General features: G+C 36.9%; 1 protein-coding gene across 2 annotated transcripts in view; it reads left to right on the top strand.

The window, feature by feature from the left end:
* The window catches only part of LOC133638763 (dihydropyrimidinase-related protein 2), a 66,270-nt gene extending 57,937 nt beyond the window's left edge, over positions 1–8,333 (top strand). For both annotated transcript variants that reach the window (XM_062031693.1, XM_062031694.1), the window contains exons 12-14: positions 916–1,095; positions 1,214–1,379; positions 6,420–8,333. In XM_062031693.1, the coding sequence (XP_061887677.1) occupies positions 916–1,095; positions 1,214–1,379; positions 6,420–6,508 (435 nt within the window). In that variant the 3' untranslated portion in view covers positions 6,509–8,333. The remainder of the gene's footprint in view (positions 1–915; positions 1,096–1,213; positions 1,380–6,419) is intronic.
* The last annotated feature ends 9,607 nt before the right edge of the window (positions 8,334–17,940 follow it).

Below are 17,940 nucleotides of genomic sequence, written 5' to 3'. Positions count from 1 at the left end.
TTGAGGTGGGCGGGGGTAGCGGGGGGGTGTATATTGTAGCGTCCCGGAAAAGTTAGTGCTGCAAGGGATTCTGGGTATTTGTTCTGTTGTGTTTATGTTGTGTTACGGTGCGGATGTTCTCCCGAAATGTGTTTGTCATTCTTATTTGGTGTGGGTTCACAGTGTGGCGCATATTTGTAACAGTGTTAAAGTTGTTTATACGCTCACCCTCAGTGTGACCTGTATGGCTGTTGACCAAGTATGATTGCATTCACTTGTGTGTGTGAAAAGCCGTAGATATTATGTGATTGGGCCGGCACGCAATTGCAGTGCCTTTAAGGTTTATTGGCGCTCTGTACTTCCCCCTACGTCCGTGTACACAGCGGCATTTTAAAAAGTCATAAATTGTACTTTTTGAAACCGATACCAATAATTTCCGATATTACATTTTAAAGCATTTATCAGCCGATAATATTTCTATTTATAACAGAATAAATTTACATATGCATAAAAATGTGTTTTCTTTTGTATTATTTATTTTCTTAATGAATTAAGTAACGTTTATGACAACCTTTTTCCAAAACACAATATAGAATGTGAGGTATAACAGGATAATGCATACATTTATCATTTGTTTTCAAAACGCTTACAAAAAAGTGGGACCCCAAAAATTCATTTTTATGACTTGATGGCCCGTTTTAAAATTCCTAGCGCCAACACTGATGGAGTATTGGTGCGTGCAAAACAGCAGCAGGCGGCTGTGGCCTGCGGGCCGGTTCTAATACTAATCAAATATCATCCCATGGGCCATGGATCATTCATCCGGCCCGCTGGCCCTGACTTTGACACATAGGTAATAGATCTTTGGACCATGCCCGAGAGTTTAGTTCCACTCTTGAACATAATCTCAACCTGTTTGAATGTTCTTTGTTACAGACTGTGGAGTACAACATCTTTGAAGGAACAGAAGTGCGTGGCGGGCCTCTGGTGGTGATCAGCCAAGGCAAGATCGTCTTGGAGGAAGGAAACCTCCACACCACGGAAGGCTCGGGACGCTTTGTGGCCCGCAAGCCTTTCCCTGACTACGTCTACAAGAGGATAAAGGCCCGCAGCAGGGTAAGATGCACTGACACGTCTATGTCCTTTTATACATACTTTATATCAAATGGTGAATGTTACATTTGTATTGTTTACTTTTTAAAATCAAAAGTGGCTTAATTTTCCCACAATGCAGCTGGCTGAGCTGAGGGGCGTACCTAGAGGATTGTATGACGGTCCAGTTTGTGAGGTATCAGTCACCCCTAAAGCCATGACGCCCGCCTCCTCTGCCAAGACGTCACCTGCAAAGCAGCCGAACCAGCAGCTCCGTAACCTGCATCAGTCTGGCTTCAGCCTTTCCGGTCAGTGCGCACGCATCACTAAGCTTGAACTTACAAAAGCCAAAACCAGTGAAGTTGGCACGTTGTGTAAATGGTAAATAAAAACAGAATGCAATGATTTGCAAATCCTTTTCAACTTATATTCAATTAAATATACTGCAAAGACAAGATATTTAACGTTCGAACTAGTAAACTTTAGGGATGTCCGTTAATGGCTTTTTGCCGATATTCCGATATTGTCCAACTCTTAATTACCGATACCGATATCAACCGATACCGATATATACAGTCGTGAAATTAACACATTATTAGAGATGTCCGATAATATCGGCCTGCCAATATTATCGGCCGATATATGCGTTAAAATGTAATATCGGAAATTATGGGTATCGTTTTTTTTTTTATCGGTATCGTTTTTTTAATTTATTTTTTATTTTATTTTATTTTTTTAATTAAATCAACATAAAAAACACAAGATACACTTACAATTAGTGCACCAACCCAAAAAACCTCACACAAAAGGGTTGTTTCTTTCTGTTATTAATATTCTGCTTCCTACATTATATATCAATATATATCAATACAGTCTGCAAGGGATACAGTCCGTAAGCACACATGATTGTGCATGCTGCTGGTCCACTAATAGTACTAACCTTTAACAGTTCATTTTACTAATTTTCATTAATTACTAGTTTCTATGTAACTGTTTTTATATTGTTGTACTTTCTTTTTTATTCAAGAAAATGTTTTTAATTTATTTATCTTATTTTACTAATTTTTAAAAAAAGTACCTTATCTTCACCATACCTGGTTGTCCAAATTAGACATAATAATGTGTTAATTCCACGACTGCATATATCGGTTGATATCGGTATCGGTTGATATCGGTATCGGTAATTAAAGAGTTGGACAATATCGGATATCGGCAAAAAGCCATTATCGGACATCCCTACACATTATTATGCCTAATTTGGACAACCGGGTATGGTGAAGATAAGGTCCTTTTTCTAAAAATTAATAAAATAAAATAAGATAAATAAATTAAAAACATTTTCTTGAATAAAAAAGAAAGTAAAACAATATAAAATTAGTTGCATAGAAACTAGTAATTAATGAAAATTTGTAAAATTAACTGTTAAAGATTAGTACTATTAGTGGACCAGCAGCACGCACAATCATGTGTGCTTACGGACTGTATCCCTTGCAGACTGTATTGATATATATTGATATATAATGTAGGAAGCAGAATATTAATAACAGAAAGAAACAACCCTTTTGTGTGAATGAGTGTGAAATGGGGGAGGGAGGTGTTTTGGGTTGTTGTACTAATTGTAAGTGTATCTTGTGTTTTTTATAATGATTTAATAAAAAATAAAAAAACGATACCGATAATAAAAAAAAAAACATATTGATAATTTCCGATATTACATTTTAAAGCATTTATCATCTCTTGTAAATTTTGTTATTTTTTTGCAAATATTAGCTCATTTGGAATTTGATGCCTGCAACTTGTTTCAAAAAAGCTGGCACAAGTGGCAAAAAAGACAGAGAAAGTTGAGGAAACTGTTCAAACGCTTACTTGGAACATCCCACTGGCTAATTGGGACAGGTGGGTGCCATGATTGGGTATAAAAGCAGCTTCCATGAAATGCTCAGTCATTCACAAACAAGGACGGGGCGAGGGTCACCACTTTGTCAACAAATGCCTGAGCAAATTGTCCAACACTTTGGAACAACATTTCTCAACCAGCTATTGCAAGGAATTTAGGGATTTCACCATCTACGGTCCGTAATATCATCAAAAGGTTCAGAGAATCTGGAGAAATCACTGCACGTAACATTGAATGTCCGTGATCTTCGATCCCTCAAGCGGTACTGCATCAAAAACCGACGTCAGTCTGTAAAGGATATCACCACACTGGCTCGGGAACACTTCAGAAAACCGCTGTCATGAATTCAGTTCGTCGCTACATCTGTAAGTGCAAGTTAAAACTCTATTAAGCAAAGCCAAAGCCATTTATCAACAACACCCAGAAACGCCGCCGTTCATATGTGAGTCAAGGCAGGTGGCCAAATACTTTTGGCAATATAGTGTATATATTTGTAATATCACATTTCCATTTTGACATAAGGAAAATCACTAATCTTCTAACAGTAAGTATGCTACAGTAGCACCCAGCAACATGGCAGTAGGTACCAAGTGCCATATAGTGTCCCTACATCATGTCCCTTATATATTTGTGTTTTGACATGAGTAAAATAGCTAACGGTTTGCATGCTAACTTCTTTTAATTTACCGTATTTTTCGGAGAATACGTCGCTCTGGAGTATAAGTCGCACCGGCCGAAAATGCATAATAAAGAAGGAAAAAAACATATATAAGTCGCACTGGAGTATGAGTCGCATTTTTAGGGGGAAATGTATTTGATAAAAGCCAACACCAAGAATAGACATTTGAAAGGTAATTTAAAATAAATAAAGAATAGTGAACAACAGGCTGAATAAGTGTACGTTATATGAGGCATAAATAACCAACTGAGAACGTGCCTGGTATGTTAACGTAACATATTATGGTAAGAGTCATTCAAATAACTATAACATATAGAACATGCTATACGTTTACCAAACAATCTGTCACTCCTAATCGCTAAATCCCATGAAATCTTATACGTCTAGTCTCTTACGTGAATGAGATCAATAATATTATTTGATATTTTACGCTAATGTTTTAATAATTTCACACATAAGTCGCTCCTGAGTATAAGTCGCACCAAACTATGAAAAAAACTGCGACTTATAGTCCGAAAAATACGGCACTGTGAATGAAAATGTGATTTACTCGTATCATGCTTGACTAACAGCAACAGTAAATAAAATAAAACAGACTGCATAAAAACAATGAATTATTTTATAAAGCCACTTCTTTTGTTTATATATCTGTCCTAATAATAATGCAATGAGTAATAAGTTGAGGGCTTTCTAAGCATTTTCAGGTGAGATTTAAAAAATAGGTTAATTACACATAACACACTGCAAAAACTGACATCTAAGTTAGATGAAATATCTCAAATAAGGGTGATATTTGATTATTTTCTGTCTGATAAGATAATTCTTCTCACTAAGCAGATTTTATGTTAGAGTGTTTTACTTGTTTTAAGGGTTTTGGTCCCTAATGATCTCAGTAAGATATTACAGCTTGTTGCTGAGATTTGATGAGCTATATTGAGTAAAACATGCTTGAAACTAGAATATCAACTGTTGCAAAGCTGTGTCATCAACACTCACAAGTATAAAACTACTTTTTTAAAGTAATAATTTCTTATTTCAAGCATGGAAAAAAAAAATCCTGACTTTGACACAATTGTCTCATAATTAAAACAGATGACAGCCAAATGGACTTTGCTGTTTTATTTTCAATGAAACAATAGAAAACACGTACTCATATAGTAGTACAGTTGGCACAGTACAGTAAACTTACAGTTAATATTTAAACATTTAACATGTGACATTTACAACAATTTTGAACAGAAATAGTTCATGCACATTCAGATGAATTCCTCACAATTACAATTAAAACATTTTTGGCCGGGGGCCAGGCTGTATATATGCGCACTAATTGACTGAAAGAGCACGCACTTGGCGCGATGATGTCATGTTATCCATGGAAAAATGCATTTTTAGACAATATGATTTGCCTGAGCGGCTAGGAGACCCAGAGAGTAACAAGTAAGGATGTGCGTATCGATCCTGTGGTATCGATATATCGATACTCACACGCTACTCATTTGGCATCACTTTTCTGAAAAAAGTATCGATATAAACCAAAAAACGGCGTGTGGGGGGTGCAAGCATCACTTTCAGATGTTTTTGATGACTTACTTAACTTACTATGTGCTGGGACACCCGTGTACCTGGCAGAGTATAGAGCTGGCCCAGTCACGTCACAGGAGACAGCGAATGAGCGTCGTTAACGTGGAACACACACACAGCCAGCCGACAGTGTTGTTACTTTTCCTGAACAGCAATCTGAGACTTCAGTAAAGTGTGACGACATATATCGAGTACACTAAAGGTGTGATGGTGTCAGACATTTTTGTAGATAATTTTTCCAAATTCATTTTCTCAGGGAACTGTCTTTCGTGTGCAGGTTTATAGGACAAGGAAATCCTAGTTTATTGTGATAAGGAAATTATTGACTTTGCTTCAGAGAAGTGTTATAAGTTTACTTCCACAAAGAGGTTTGAAACATAACATTGTTATGAATAATTGTTTTTTTAAGCTTTTTCTACCAAGACTTTTTTTTGAGAAATAAGAAAAGTGAAAATGTGTATATTTTTGTTTATATTTTATTTATTTTTCATATTTATGTTATTTATTTTAATTTTACTTTTATTATATATTGACCATAATAAATGTGGTATGATTGGTCTGTATTTGTCTTGTGATTTGTCTTAAATAATAACAATAGTAATAATATTTTTGACTGACAAAAATTGCCAATAAGAAATTAATGGTATCGGTATCGGTATCGATGAAAATGCAAGAAAAAGTATCGGTATCGTATCAAATCCTAAAAGTGTGGTATCGCCCATCCCTAGTAACAAGCGGTTGCCTTGTTGCCTTTCCATTAAGAACAATAAACTAGTTTTTAGTATAAGTTTGCTGGTTTCAAGAAATGTAATGCAGAGCGCATATCATTATGTCAAGATAATGGCACTAGCATTTACTTCATTTAAGAATATTTTTCAACATATTGAGCAAAAAGGTCTCATATTTTTTTTTCTACCAAGAAAGGTGCACTTGTTATTAGTGAGAATATACTTATTTTAATGTATTTTAGGGTTCATTGAGGTTAGCTAATTTTACTTGTTTTGGAAAGTCTTGACAAGCCACATTTTCTTGTTCTATTGGGAGATAATTTTGCTTAGTTCAAATAAAATACCCCTCATTTTTGTTTATTTTTTTCTTGTTTTTGAACACTGACTTTTTGCAGTGTAGTTAATGAGTCACACATGTGTTTAATTGCTTGACATCACTAATTTGACATGTTTGACCTCACAGGCGCTCAGGTGGACGACAACATCCCACGCAGGAACACCCAGCGCATTGTGGCGCCCCCCGGTGGCAAGACTAACATCAATCTGGGTTAGAGCGTCACCCTCTGGCCGCTGCGAGGAGGAGGAGGAGAAGGTGACGCGGTTGTGAGTAAAGGACGCCCGACAAGTTCTGAGGGTTCTACGCCGCCGACACCTCCCGACAACTGATTGGGTCTTTCTTCAGCCGTGATCTTTGACTCCTTCCCCTCTTGTTTTTTTTTTTCCACATTCCCACTCTCCTTTCCCCTTCAAACAAAAAAAGCTCTGCCTCACACGATGAAAAAAAACACTCTTTATTTGTGCACTTTTTATTTTATTTTATTTAGTTTTGATGCTTTTCTTCCACCCTGGACTGATTGAGTGAAATGTATTCTTTTCCATCCTATGGCTAATTCACCAAGAGGGGCAGCCTTCAGGTTTCTCCTCTCATTTCAAGAGTAAAAGCATATTTGTCTGACGGAGCTTGACGAGTCATTCCGAGCAGGAAGGAAGGTTAAAGAAGGGAAATAAAAACGCCTTATTGTCGCTCCAGATCAACAATTCCACCTGTGTCACCAAACAGTGCATTTTACACAGAATGTTTCGTTCCATTATTCTATTATTCCTGCTCTTGATGTGCCTAAAGCCGAAGGCGTCTGCGTAGTCTTCTTAAAGCGAAGGATGTAAGATAGCCAGGATAAACCGATTCAAAGGTGCCAGATTTTGTGCTTTCGTTTTGGGCCTGCTGTGCCCCTGTAAAGATGGAAGAAGAAGGAAAAAAAAAAAAAAGCTCACTTTTTTTGTTGTCAAATTAGTGTCAACTTGTAACTTACTTGCAGAACGGCTGAGCAGATGTTGTTTTTTGCGCTTTTAAACGAGGCGGCGAGCTGACGTCGCGTAGCGTGCGTGTGACGTTGGAGGGATGGAGCGCGCGCGCGGCACTTCCTGCATGCTCGAACGCTTCCTTCCTCGTCGTGCCGATCCGGTTGCTATGACGCCAAGGACTGCGCCCTGCGAAAGAGTGCGTCGTACGAAGCTGTTCCCACACACACTCCAAAAGTTCCCAAGAAAACCAAAGTAACGTTCCCCAATTAATCCCAAAATGTTACCACAAAACACATTCCAAATAATACTGATAATACAGACAACTATTACACTTGTATCTTTATTAATGACTGTTAATAGTGCTTCTCACCTTCATGACCAAAGTGCTGTCACTCGCAACTTTCTTTGGCCCCATGTTGGCTTATTTAACCGTGACCGTACTCACTTTAGCTGAAGCGTCGAAAAATGGCCCGCATGTTTGTGTGCGTTTCCATGGTGACAGCCAAAGTACTAGTAACCAGAGTGTCAGACGCCACATACACCCCCCCCCCCCACCACCCCTTCTTTCCTTTCATTGTTTCAAGCTGTTGCTATGGCGACGGAGCTCTCTACATATAAGCTGCTGCTTGTGTTTGTCATAGCCACACGTACACACTAAACAACAGTGGTTTTGGAGTGTGTGTGTGTGTGTGTGTGTGTGTGTCCCATCCCTCCTCCAACTCACAATCACACCCCCACAACTGTCAGCCTGAGTGCTTCTACTATGCCACGTTATGCTAATCATATACGAATGATCGGCGTGTTCGACCGCCTTGCTTCCTAAACCCACCAGTACCGCCCCCGACCCCACACCCCTCCATCAGCCTTTGCCCCCACCCCCAATTGTGAAAGTAAAACAGTGTGATGGTATTTGTGGGGATGCTTGCTCAATTGTGGGAACAAAATAGTGTCAAATTCAACGAATGGTAAAATGAAAAAATGAAAGAAAAAAAAAAGGAAGACTAAAGTACACCAAGGACTTCGAATAATAAAAAAAATCAAAACATGTGTTTAATGTCTGTTTTTTTTTATATGTGAGTAATAGTTAATAATTAAAAAAAAAAATTCTGTACTATGTTATGTTGTGTTACATAAAGGACCACAAGACAAGGAATAAGGCACAAACATGCAATTTGACTCTGAGTTTTATATATATACATATATATGTCTTAATTAGATTATCCAAAAAAAATAGTGCTCAATACCGTGGTAGAGCGCAATATATGTATGTGTGGGAAAAAGAAAAAAAAAATCACAAGACTTCTTCATCTCTACAGGCCTGTTTCATGAGGGGTTTCCTCAATCATCAGGAGATTTTAATAGAAGCATTCACATACCATGGTTTATATAGTTTTTATATAGTTATTCTGTGCCCTATATAAACCATGGTATGTGAATGCTTCTATTAAAATCTCCTGATGATTGAGGAAACCCCTCATGAAACAGGCCTGTAGAGATGAAGTAGTCTTGTGATTTTTTCCCCACACACACATATATATATATATATATATATATATATATATATATATATATATATATATATATATATATATATATATATATATATATATATATATATATATATATGTATGTATGTATGTATGTATGTATGTATGTATATATATATGTATGTATATATATGTATGTATATATATATATGTATGTATATATATATATGTATGTATATATATGTATGTATATATGTATATATATATATATATATATATATATATATATATATATATATATATATATATATATATATGTATATATGTATATATATATGTATGTATATATATATATATACATATATATATATATATATATGTATATATATGTATGTATGTATATATATATATATATATATATATATATATATATATATATATATATATATATATATATATATATATATATATATATATATATATATATATATATATATATATATATATATATAAAATATATTAGTTTTGTGTCAGGTGCTATAAAATACAAACCCCCAACAAGAAAATGAAAACATTTGCTTGCACTCATTCAGAATAATGGCAGCCTGTAATATATTTTTGTCCACTAGATGGGAGTACATCCCCACTACTACCTCTACGCCCCACCTTTGTGAAGTCGTGTTTTTTTCAATACAGCATTTTATTATTGTTTTTTTTAATTGAATAAAACACGACAAAAGACATGTCGAATAAGCAATCGTAGGTATGATTATTACTGTAACTACTACTTATTCCCTGTGTTTGGAAGAGGAAGTGGACATGGCCTTAGGCACCCTAGCGCAGAGCAGGGATGATCAGGCCCCGCCCCGTGCTCATGTAGAGCTCATGTGATTGGTCGCCGCAGAGTCTCTTCTTTTTCTTTTGATTTGTCATGCAGTGTGAGTGCGCCACTTTTGCCCCCATCGGTCGCTGAGGGTAAATGAATGTCTGTCTTGTTCATTATCCATCCATCCATTTTCTTCCGCTTATCCGAGGTCGGGTCGCGGGGGCAGCAGCCTAAGCAGAGAAGCCCAGACTTCCCTCTCCCCAGCCACTTCGTCCAGCTCCTCCAGGGGGATCCCGAGGCGTTCCCAGGCCAGCCGGGAGACGTAGTCTTCCCAACGTGTCCTGGGTCTTCCCCGTGGCCTCCTTATGACACCTGCTAAATGAATGAAGGAAGCATTCCTAAGGTAAAGATGTGATGAAAAGTTGACAACATTGCACTCGCCAGTGGTCATCATGCCAAATGTCCACACTGCCAGCAGCCAGGAAGCAGGAACATCCACTTTTAGGGGTAGGTTAGACTTGATATTCATCCATCCATCCATTTTTCTACCGCTTGTCCCTTTTGGGGTCGTTAAATAGGACTTTGAAAGGGACAAGCGGTAGAAAATGGATGGATGGAGTATTAAATTGCCCTAGTCCAGTGTTTTTCAACCTTTTCTGAGCCGAGGCACATTTTTGTCATTGAAAAAATCTCGAGAAAACATAAAAATAATTAAACTCAGCAGCCGATATTGACAGTGAAAAGTCGTTCTCGCTATTGTTGGATATGAATTTAAACCAAGCATGCATCAATCAATCAATCAATGTTTACTTATATAGCCCTAAATCACGAGTGTCTCAAAGGGCTGCACAAGCCACAACGACATCCTCGGTACAGATCCCACATCAGGGCAAGGAAAAACTCAATCCAATGGGATAACAATGAGAAACCTTGGAGAGGACCGCAGATGTGGGGACCCTCTACTGGGCGACCGGTGCAATGCACGCTGAGTGGATCTAGCATAATATTGTGAGAGTCCAGTCCATAGTGGATCTAACATAATAGTGAGAGTCCAGTCCATAGTGGATCTAACATAATAGTGAGAGTCCAGTCCATAGTGGATCTAACATAATAGTGAGAGTCCAGTCCATAGTGGATCTAACATAATAGTGAGAGTCCAGTCCATAGTGGATCTAACATAATAGTGAGAGTCCAGTCCATAGTGGATCTAACATAATAGTGAGAGTCCAGTCCATAGTGGGGCCAGCAGGAGACCGCCCCACAGTTAGCAATTTGCAGGCTCGCGAATAAGGCCCTAGTTGCCAGCTAGCGATTAGCACTCTACTTGCCAGCTAGCAATTTGCGGACTAGTTGCCAGCCAGCAATTAGTGGTCTTGGTGTTTGCTTGCGATCAGTGGTCTCGTTGCGAGCTAGCAATTGGACGCCAGTTACCAGCTAGCGATTAGCGCTTTAGTTTTCAGTCAGCGATTAGTGCGCCAGTTGACTTAATACAATAAATATAGAATATATCCTGTCACGGACTGCTGTCGGTCTTGAACCCCAAGATGCAGAGATGGCAGGCGTAGCACAGGAAAACATGACTTTAATGTCAAAAAACAAATAGTGCAACTGGTAGGTAAACATGCAGGGAAAACAGGAACCAGGAAACAGGGTAACAGGTTACAGGAAACGGGCAACAGGATACAATCATCGAGCCCTGACTGGAGGGCGGGGCAGGCATAAATTGTAGCCTGATTGGCAATTGCAACCAGGTGTGCCAGACTGCCAATCAGGGACAGGTGAGGGAAACGAGCGCTCAGGGAGACATGCAGGAAATGGAACCAAAATAAGAGCGCTGACAGGATATCAAATCAAATCAAATCAACTTTATTTATAAAGCACATTTAAAATTTACCACAGGGGTAGCCAAAGTGCTGTACAATGGGCAGGTTAAAAGATAATACGAGTACCGAGCAAACACAACACAACACAAACAGAACACGATAAAAAATAAATAAATAAAACATAAAAAACAGGTTCACAGCAGGTGTACTATGGGGCGCCATTGCAGGATGGATATATAGAGATTGAAAAACAGGAAGAGAGGAGGCTTGTCTAACACTCAGAGGTAGGTCGTTCCAGAGCTTGGGAGCAGCAGCGGCGAAAGCTCTGTCACCTCTAAGCTTCAGCCTTGTGTCAGGGACCGTCAGTAGCAGCTGATCGGCTGATCTTCGGGATCTATATTATATATTTGTGTTTATATAAACATAAACACAAAGGAAATCCCAAACATAACCAAACTGTGATTAACAAGGCGGGCATATCCATTAAAAAGTAAAAAGCTAAAAGATTAATTACTGTTCATAAAAGCTTTAGTAAAAATGTGTTTTTATTATTTATGATGTAACGTATCTGTCAGGTTCAAACACTGATGACATCTATTAAACAAGACAAGAAGCAAGGAATTAAACAGAGACAGAATTCAATTTGGCTACGTCTGGACTGTACTCTTTGTACAGTTCCACCACGCTCTAACGAAAGATTGTACGCCTCCCCTTTTTTTACATGGCAACAACTGTTTCTAAGGGAGGGGGGGTCGTAAACAGCCGTCGCCTTTGATTAAAAACAGTTCAAAGAAAAGGTCGTAAAAAACAGTTCAAGGAAGAGGTGCCTGGAGGGGAGTCAGGCCCTGCTTCCTCTCCGCTTTGTAGCTCTCGGGTCAAGACAAAATCGCTTCCCATCGTACACAGTGGAGTTTTACAAGCCTTTTGATTGGTAGGATCAAATACAGCTTTTGTCCTCTCGCAGGGCGAGCTGAACTCAATGTAACACAAAGTTTTGTGATAACTTCGATACAATTATTCTGACAGTATCCACTGGCCTGCACGAGGCTCATACGGTTCTTATAATGTTGTGATTATCAGGGTTCGCTCCCTTGGAAATTGTGAATTTGTGTTTTCAAAGTTTCCGTCTATAATTTCTTTCATTATCTGTGTCAAATCATCAGAGAGCGCGGCAGCAGCAGGCGTTTCTGTGCTTTAATTGGATAAGTGTCCTGATTGGCTGGCGCCCTGAGGTGATGATCTGCAGTGCAATTAGTTGTTTTCTGTCTATCAGTGAGAAACAAGCATTTATTCTGCAGCTGTTCATCTCACTGTGTTATACACAAGCACAGTCCCGAGGTTATTTATACTTCTTCGCTTATATGTCAGTTTGTCTGCTCAGTTGATTGCTTTTAGGTTGTGTTTAGTTCCCGTTATTATTTGTGTTGCCCTCTGACTGTGGTTGGTGTTTTGTTGTCCCAGTACCAAAATGTATTTTGATACTTTTCGATACTTTTCTAAATAAAGGGGACCACAAAAAATGGCATTATTGGCTTTATTTTAACAAAAAATCATAGTGTACATTAAACATAATGTTTATTATTGCATTTTAGTCCTTATATAAAATAGTGAACATACTAGACAACTTGTCTTTTAGTAGTAAGTAAACAAACAAAGGCTCCTAATTAGTCTGCTGACGTATGCAGTAACATATTGTGTCATTTATACACCTATTGTGTATATGTATGTATGTATATGTGCTTGTATGTGTATATGTATGTATGTATATGTGCTTGTATATGTACATGTATGTGTATATGTATGTATGTATATGTGCTTGTATATGTACATGTATGTGTATATGTATGTATGTATATGTGCTTGTATATGTACAGTGAGTGTATATGTACATGTGTGTGTATATGTATGTATGTATATGTGCTTGTATATGTACATTATGTGTATATGTATGTATGTATATGTGCTTGTATATGTACAGTATGTGTATATGTATGTATGTATATGTGCTTGTATATGTACATTATGTGTATATGTATGTATGTATATGTGCTTGTATATGTACATTACGTGTATATGTATGTATGTATATGTGCTTGTATATGTACAGTATGTGTTTATGTATGTATGTATATGTGCTTGTATATGTACAGTATGTGTATATGTATGTATGTATATGTGCTTGTATATGTACATGTATGTGTATATGTAAGTATGTATATGTGCTTGTATATGTACATTACGTGTATATGTATGTATGTATATGTGCTTGTATATGTACAGTATGTGTATATGTATGTATGTATATGTGCTTGTATATGTACATGTATGTGTATATGTATGTATGTATATGTGCTTGTATATGTACATGTATGTGTATATGTATGCATGTATATGTGCTTGTATATGTACAGTATGTGTATATGTATGTATGTATATGTGCTTGTATATGTACAGTATGTGTATATGTATGTATGTATATGTGCTTGTATATGTACATTACGTGTATATGTATGTATGTATATGTGCTTGTATATGTACATTATGTGTATATGTATGTATGTATATGTGCTTGTATATGTACATGTCTGTGTATATGTATGTTTGTACAGTGAATGTATATGTACATGTATGTGTATATGTATGTATGTATATGTGCTTGTATATGTACATTACGTGTATATGTATGTATGTATATGTGCTTGTATATGTACAGTATGTGTATATGTATGTATGTATATGTGCTTGTATATGTACATTACGTGTATATGTATGTATGTATATGTGCTTGTATATGTACATGTATGTGTATATGTATGTTTGTACAGTGAGTGTATATGTACATGTGTGTGTATATGTATGTATGTATATGTGCTTGTATATGTACATTATGTGTATATGTATGTATGTATATGTGCTTGTATATGTACAGTATGTGTATATGTATGTATGTATATGTGCTTGTATATGTACATTATGTGTATATGTATGTATGTATATGTGCTTGTATATGTACATTACGTGTATATGTATGTATGTATATGTGCTTGTATATGTACAGTATGTGTTTATGTATGTATGTATATGTGCTTGTATATGTACATTACGTGTATATGTATGTATGTATATGTGATTGTATATGTACATGTATGTGTATATGTATGTATGTATATGTGCTTGTATATGTACATGTATGTGTATATGTATGTATGTATATGTGCTTGTATATGTACAGTATGTGTATATGTAACTTGCTAAATGTATGTTGTAGATATATATATATATATATATATATATATATATATATATATATATATATATATATATATATATATATATATATATATATATATATATATGTACATACGTATATATGTATATGTATTTATATAACATAACATTTGTATATACTATTATTATTATTATTATTATTAAACATACAGTAAGTAATAAGAGGGGTGGGAGTACATACGTTTTTACTTCTTCTCACTCCTTTTCGGATATGTTTACATTAATGTTTATTTTCATTTCTTGTTTCTTTTTGCTTTTTATTATTACTATTATTATTATTATTATTGTTTTTGTTATTCATTCTTGAATGGCTTTTTTGTTGTTTTTTGCAAAATATGTTTGTTTTTGTTTTGTCTACATATTCGAAATAAACATGAAAGAATGAAGAAAGAAAGAAATGTATGTTTGTACAGTGAATGTATATGTAAATGTATGTGTATATGTATGTTTGTACAGTGAATGTATATGTACATGTATGTGTATATGTATGTTTGTACAGTGAATGTATATGTACAGTATGTGTATATGTATGTTTGTACAGTGAATGTATATGTACATGTATGTGTATATGTATGTTTGTACAGTGAATGTATATGTACAGTATGTGTATATGTATGTTTGTACAGTGAATGTATATGTACAGTATGTGTATATGTATGTTTGTACAGTGAATGTATATGTACATGTATGTGTATATGTATGTTTGTACAGTGAATGTATATGTACAGTATGTGTATATGTACCGGATTGTAAATCTTAACGTGCCGTATGTGGCCCGCGGGCCGTATTTTGCGAAGGTCAGGTCTTAAAAGGAGCGTCCTCCTGCTCTGGCAGCCCTCCACGGATTCCTTTAAGTGGCCTGCAGAGAAAAGCCGCTGGCTGACAGGTTATCACCACAGATTGATTTCAATTATTTGCACCATTTGGACTCATGTGTCTGCATTTGTTGACATAATGATGACATCTAGCTTGTTGCGCTGTCCGATTACATTCTTTCAAGGAGGTGGTGTCATTAAAGTCAACGCTTAAAATGTAAATTAGAGGTTAGGGCGATCATCCGATGTCAAATTCTTGTCTCCATAGAGATCAAATTGCACTTTTTTTTCTTAAGCTTTTTTCAGGGGAAATCAGAACTCAACCAAAACCAAAAGCATGCAAACAGAATAAAACACTCGGGGCTCCCCAAACTACGGCCCGCGGGCCAGATACAACCCGCCAGCGTCCAAAATCACACCACAGGTAGTCCAGAGTAAAAAAAATAAATAAAAAGTAGATACAGTCGTGGTCAAAAGTTTATATACACTTGTAAAGAACATCATGTCATGGCTGTCTTGAGTTTCCAATCATTTCTCCAACTCTTATTTTTTGTGATAGAGTGATTGGAGCACATACTTGTTGGTCACAAAAAAACATTCATGAAGTTTGCTTCTTTTATGAATTTATTATGGGTCTACTGAAAATGTGCTGGGTCAAAAGTATACATACAGCAATGTTAATATTTGCTTACATGTCGCTTGGCAAGTTTCACTGCAATAAGGCGCTTTTGGTAGCCATCCGCAAGCTTCCGCTCTAATTTTTAATCACTCCTCTTGACAAAGTTGGTGCAGTTCAGCTAAATGTGTTGCTTTTCTGACATGGACTTGTTTCTTCAGCATTGTCCACACGTTTAAGTCAGGACTTTGGGCAGGACAGAAGGCAACTAGGAAGCTGGAGACGAGCTTAGGGTACGCCAACAGAAGGTTATATTCCGGCCCGGCATGGCAGGTTGTGCGGGCTTACGAAGGCAGCTCGCGGTCGTGACACTATTCAATTGAATATAAGTTGAAAAGGATTAGCAAATCATTGTATTCTGTTTTTATTTACCATTTACACAACGTGCCAACTTCACTGCTTTTGGGTTTTGTATAATTGGACTTGTTATTTTGGCTTGTTTGGTCAGGAAAACTAACAACAGAACGACTTAAAGGCCTACTGAAAGCCACTACTAGCGACCACGCAGTCTGATAGTTTATATATCAATGATGAAATCTTAACATTGCAACACATGCCAGTACGGCCGGGTTAACTTATAAAGTGACATTTTAAACTTCCCAGGAAACTTCCGCTTGAAAACGTGGCGGTATGATGACGTATGCGCGTGACGTCACGAGGTCAAGGGAAGTGTTTGGACCCAATTCAAATACCTCTGTTTTCTTCGACAAAATTCCACAGTATTCTGGACATCTGTGTTGGTGAATCTTTTTGCAATTTGTTTAATGGACAATGAAGACTGCAAAGAAGAAAGTTGTAGGTGCGATCGGTGTATTAGCGGCTGGCTGCAGCAACACCAACACCAGAAGGTTGTGTTGTGTTTTTGAGCAGGATAGCAGACGCACTACGGTGAGTACAGCTTTGGCTTCCAAACATTTGATCGCTTGCCCGTACGTGCGTGTCGATATGTGCATGTCACGTACGTAACTTTGGGGAAATATATGTTTCTTGCCGACTCTGATGGCGGCCGGGGTGTCGTCAAAAGCGTACAACGCCCGCCGCCGCATCTAAGTTAGCTTCTATTTTTTTAGCTTCGCCAAGCTGAAAAATATTAACCGTGTATTTACATGTTCATGGTTTAATAGTATTGTTGATCTTCTGTCTATCCTTCCAGTCAGGGTTTTTTAAAATTTAGTTTCTATCTGCATTTGAGACTGATGCTATCACGTTGGCTACGTAGCTAGGTTAGCTTCTATTTTTTTTAGCTTCGCCAAGCTGAAAAATATTAACCGTGTATTTACATGTTCATGGTTTAATAGTATTGTTGATCTTCTGTCTATCCTTCCAGTCAGGGTTTTTTTTAAATTTAGTTTCTATCTGCATTTGAGACTGATGCTATCACGTTGGCTACGTAGCTAGGTTAGCTTTTATTTTTTAGCTTCGCCAAGCTGAAAAATATTAACCGTGTATTTACATGTTCATGGTTTAATAGTATTGTTGATCTTCTGTCTATCCTTCCAGTCAGTTTTTTTTAAAATTTAGTTTCTATCTGCATTTGAGACTGATGCTATCATGTTGGCTACGTAGCTAGGTTAGCTTGTATTTTTTTTAGCTTCGCCAAGCTGAAAAATATTAACCGTGTATTTACATGTTCATGGTTTAATAGTATTGTTGATCTTCTGTCTATCCTTCCAGTCAGGGTTTTTTTAAATTTAGTTTCTATCTGCATTTGAGACTGATGCTATCACGTTGGCTACGTAGCTAGGTTAGCTTCTATTTTTTTTTAGC

This window comes from Entelurus aequoreus, linkage group LG21, assembly GCF_033978785.1.
Source record: "Entelurus aequoreus isolate RoL-2023_Sb linkage group LG21, RoL_Eaeq_v1.1, whole genome shotgun sequence".
NCBI classification, from domain to species: domain Eukaryota; kingdom Metazoa; phylum Chordata; class Actinopteri; order Syngnathiformes; family Syngnathidae; genus Entelurus; species Entelurus aequoreus.
This window is presented reverse-complemented; position numbering and strand designations above follow the sequence as displayed.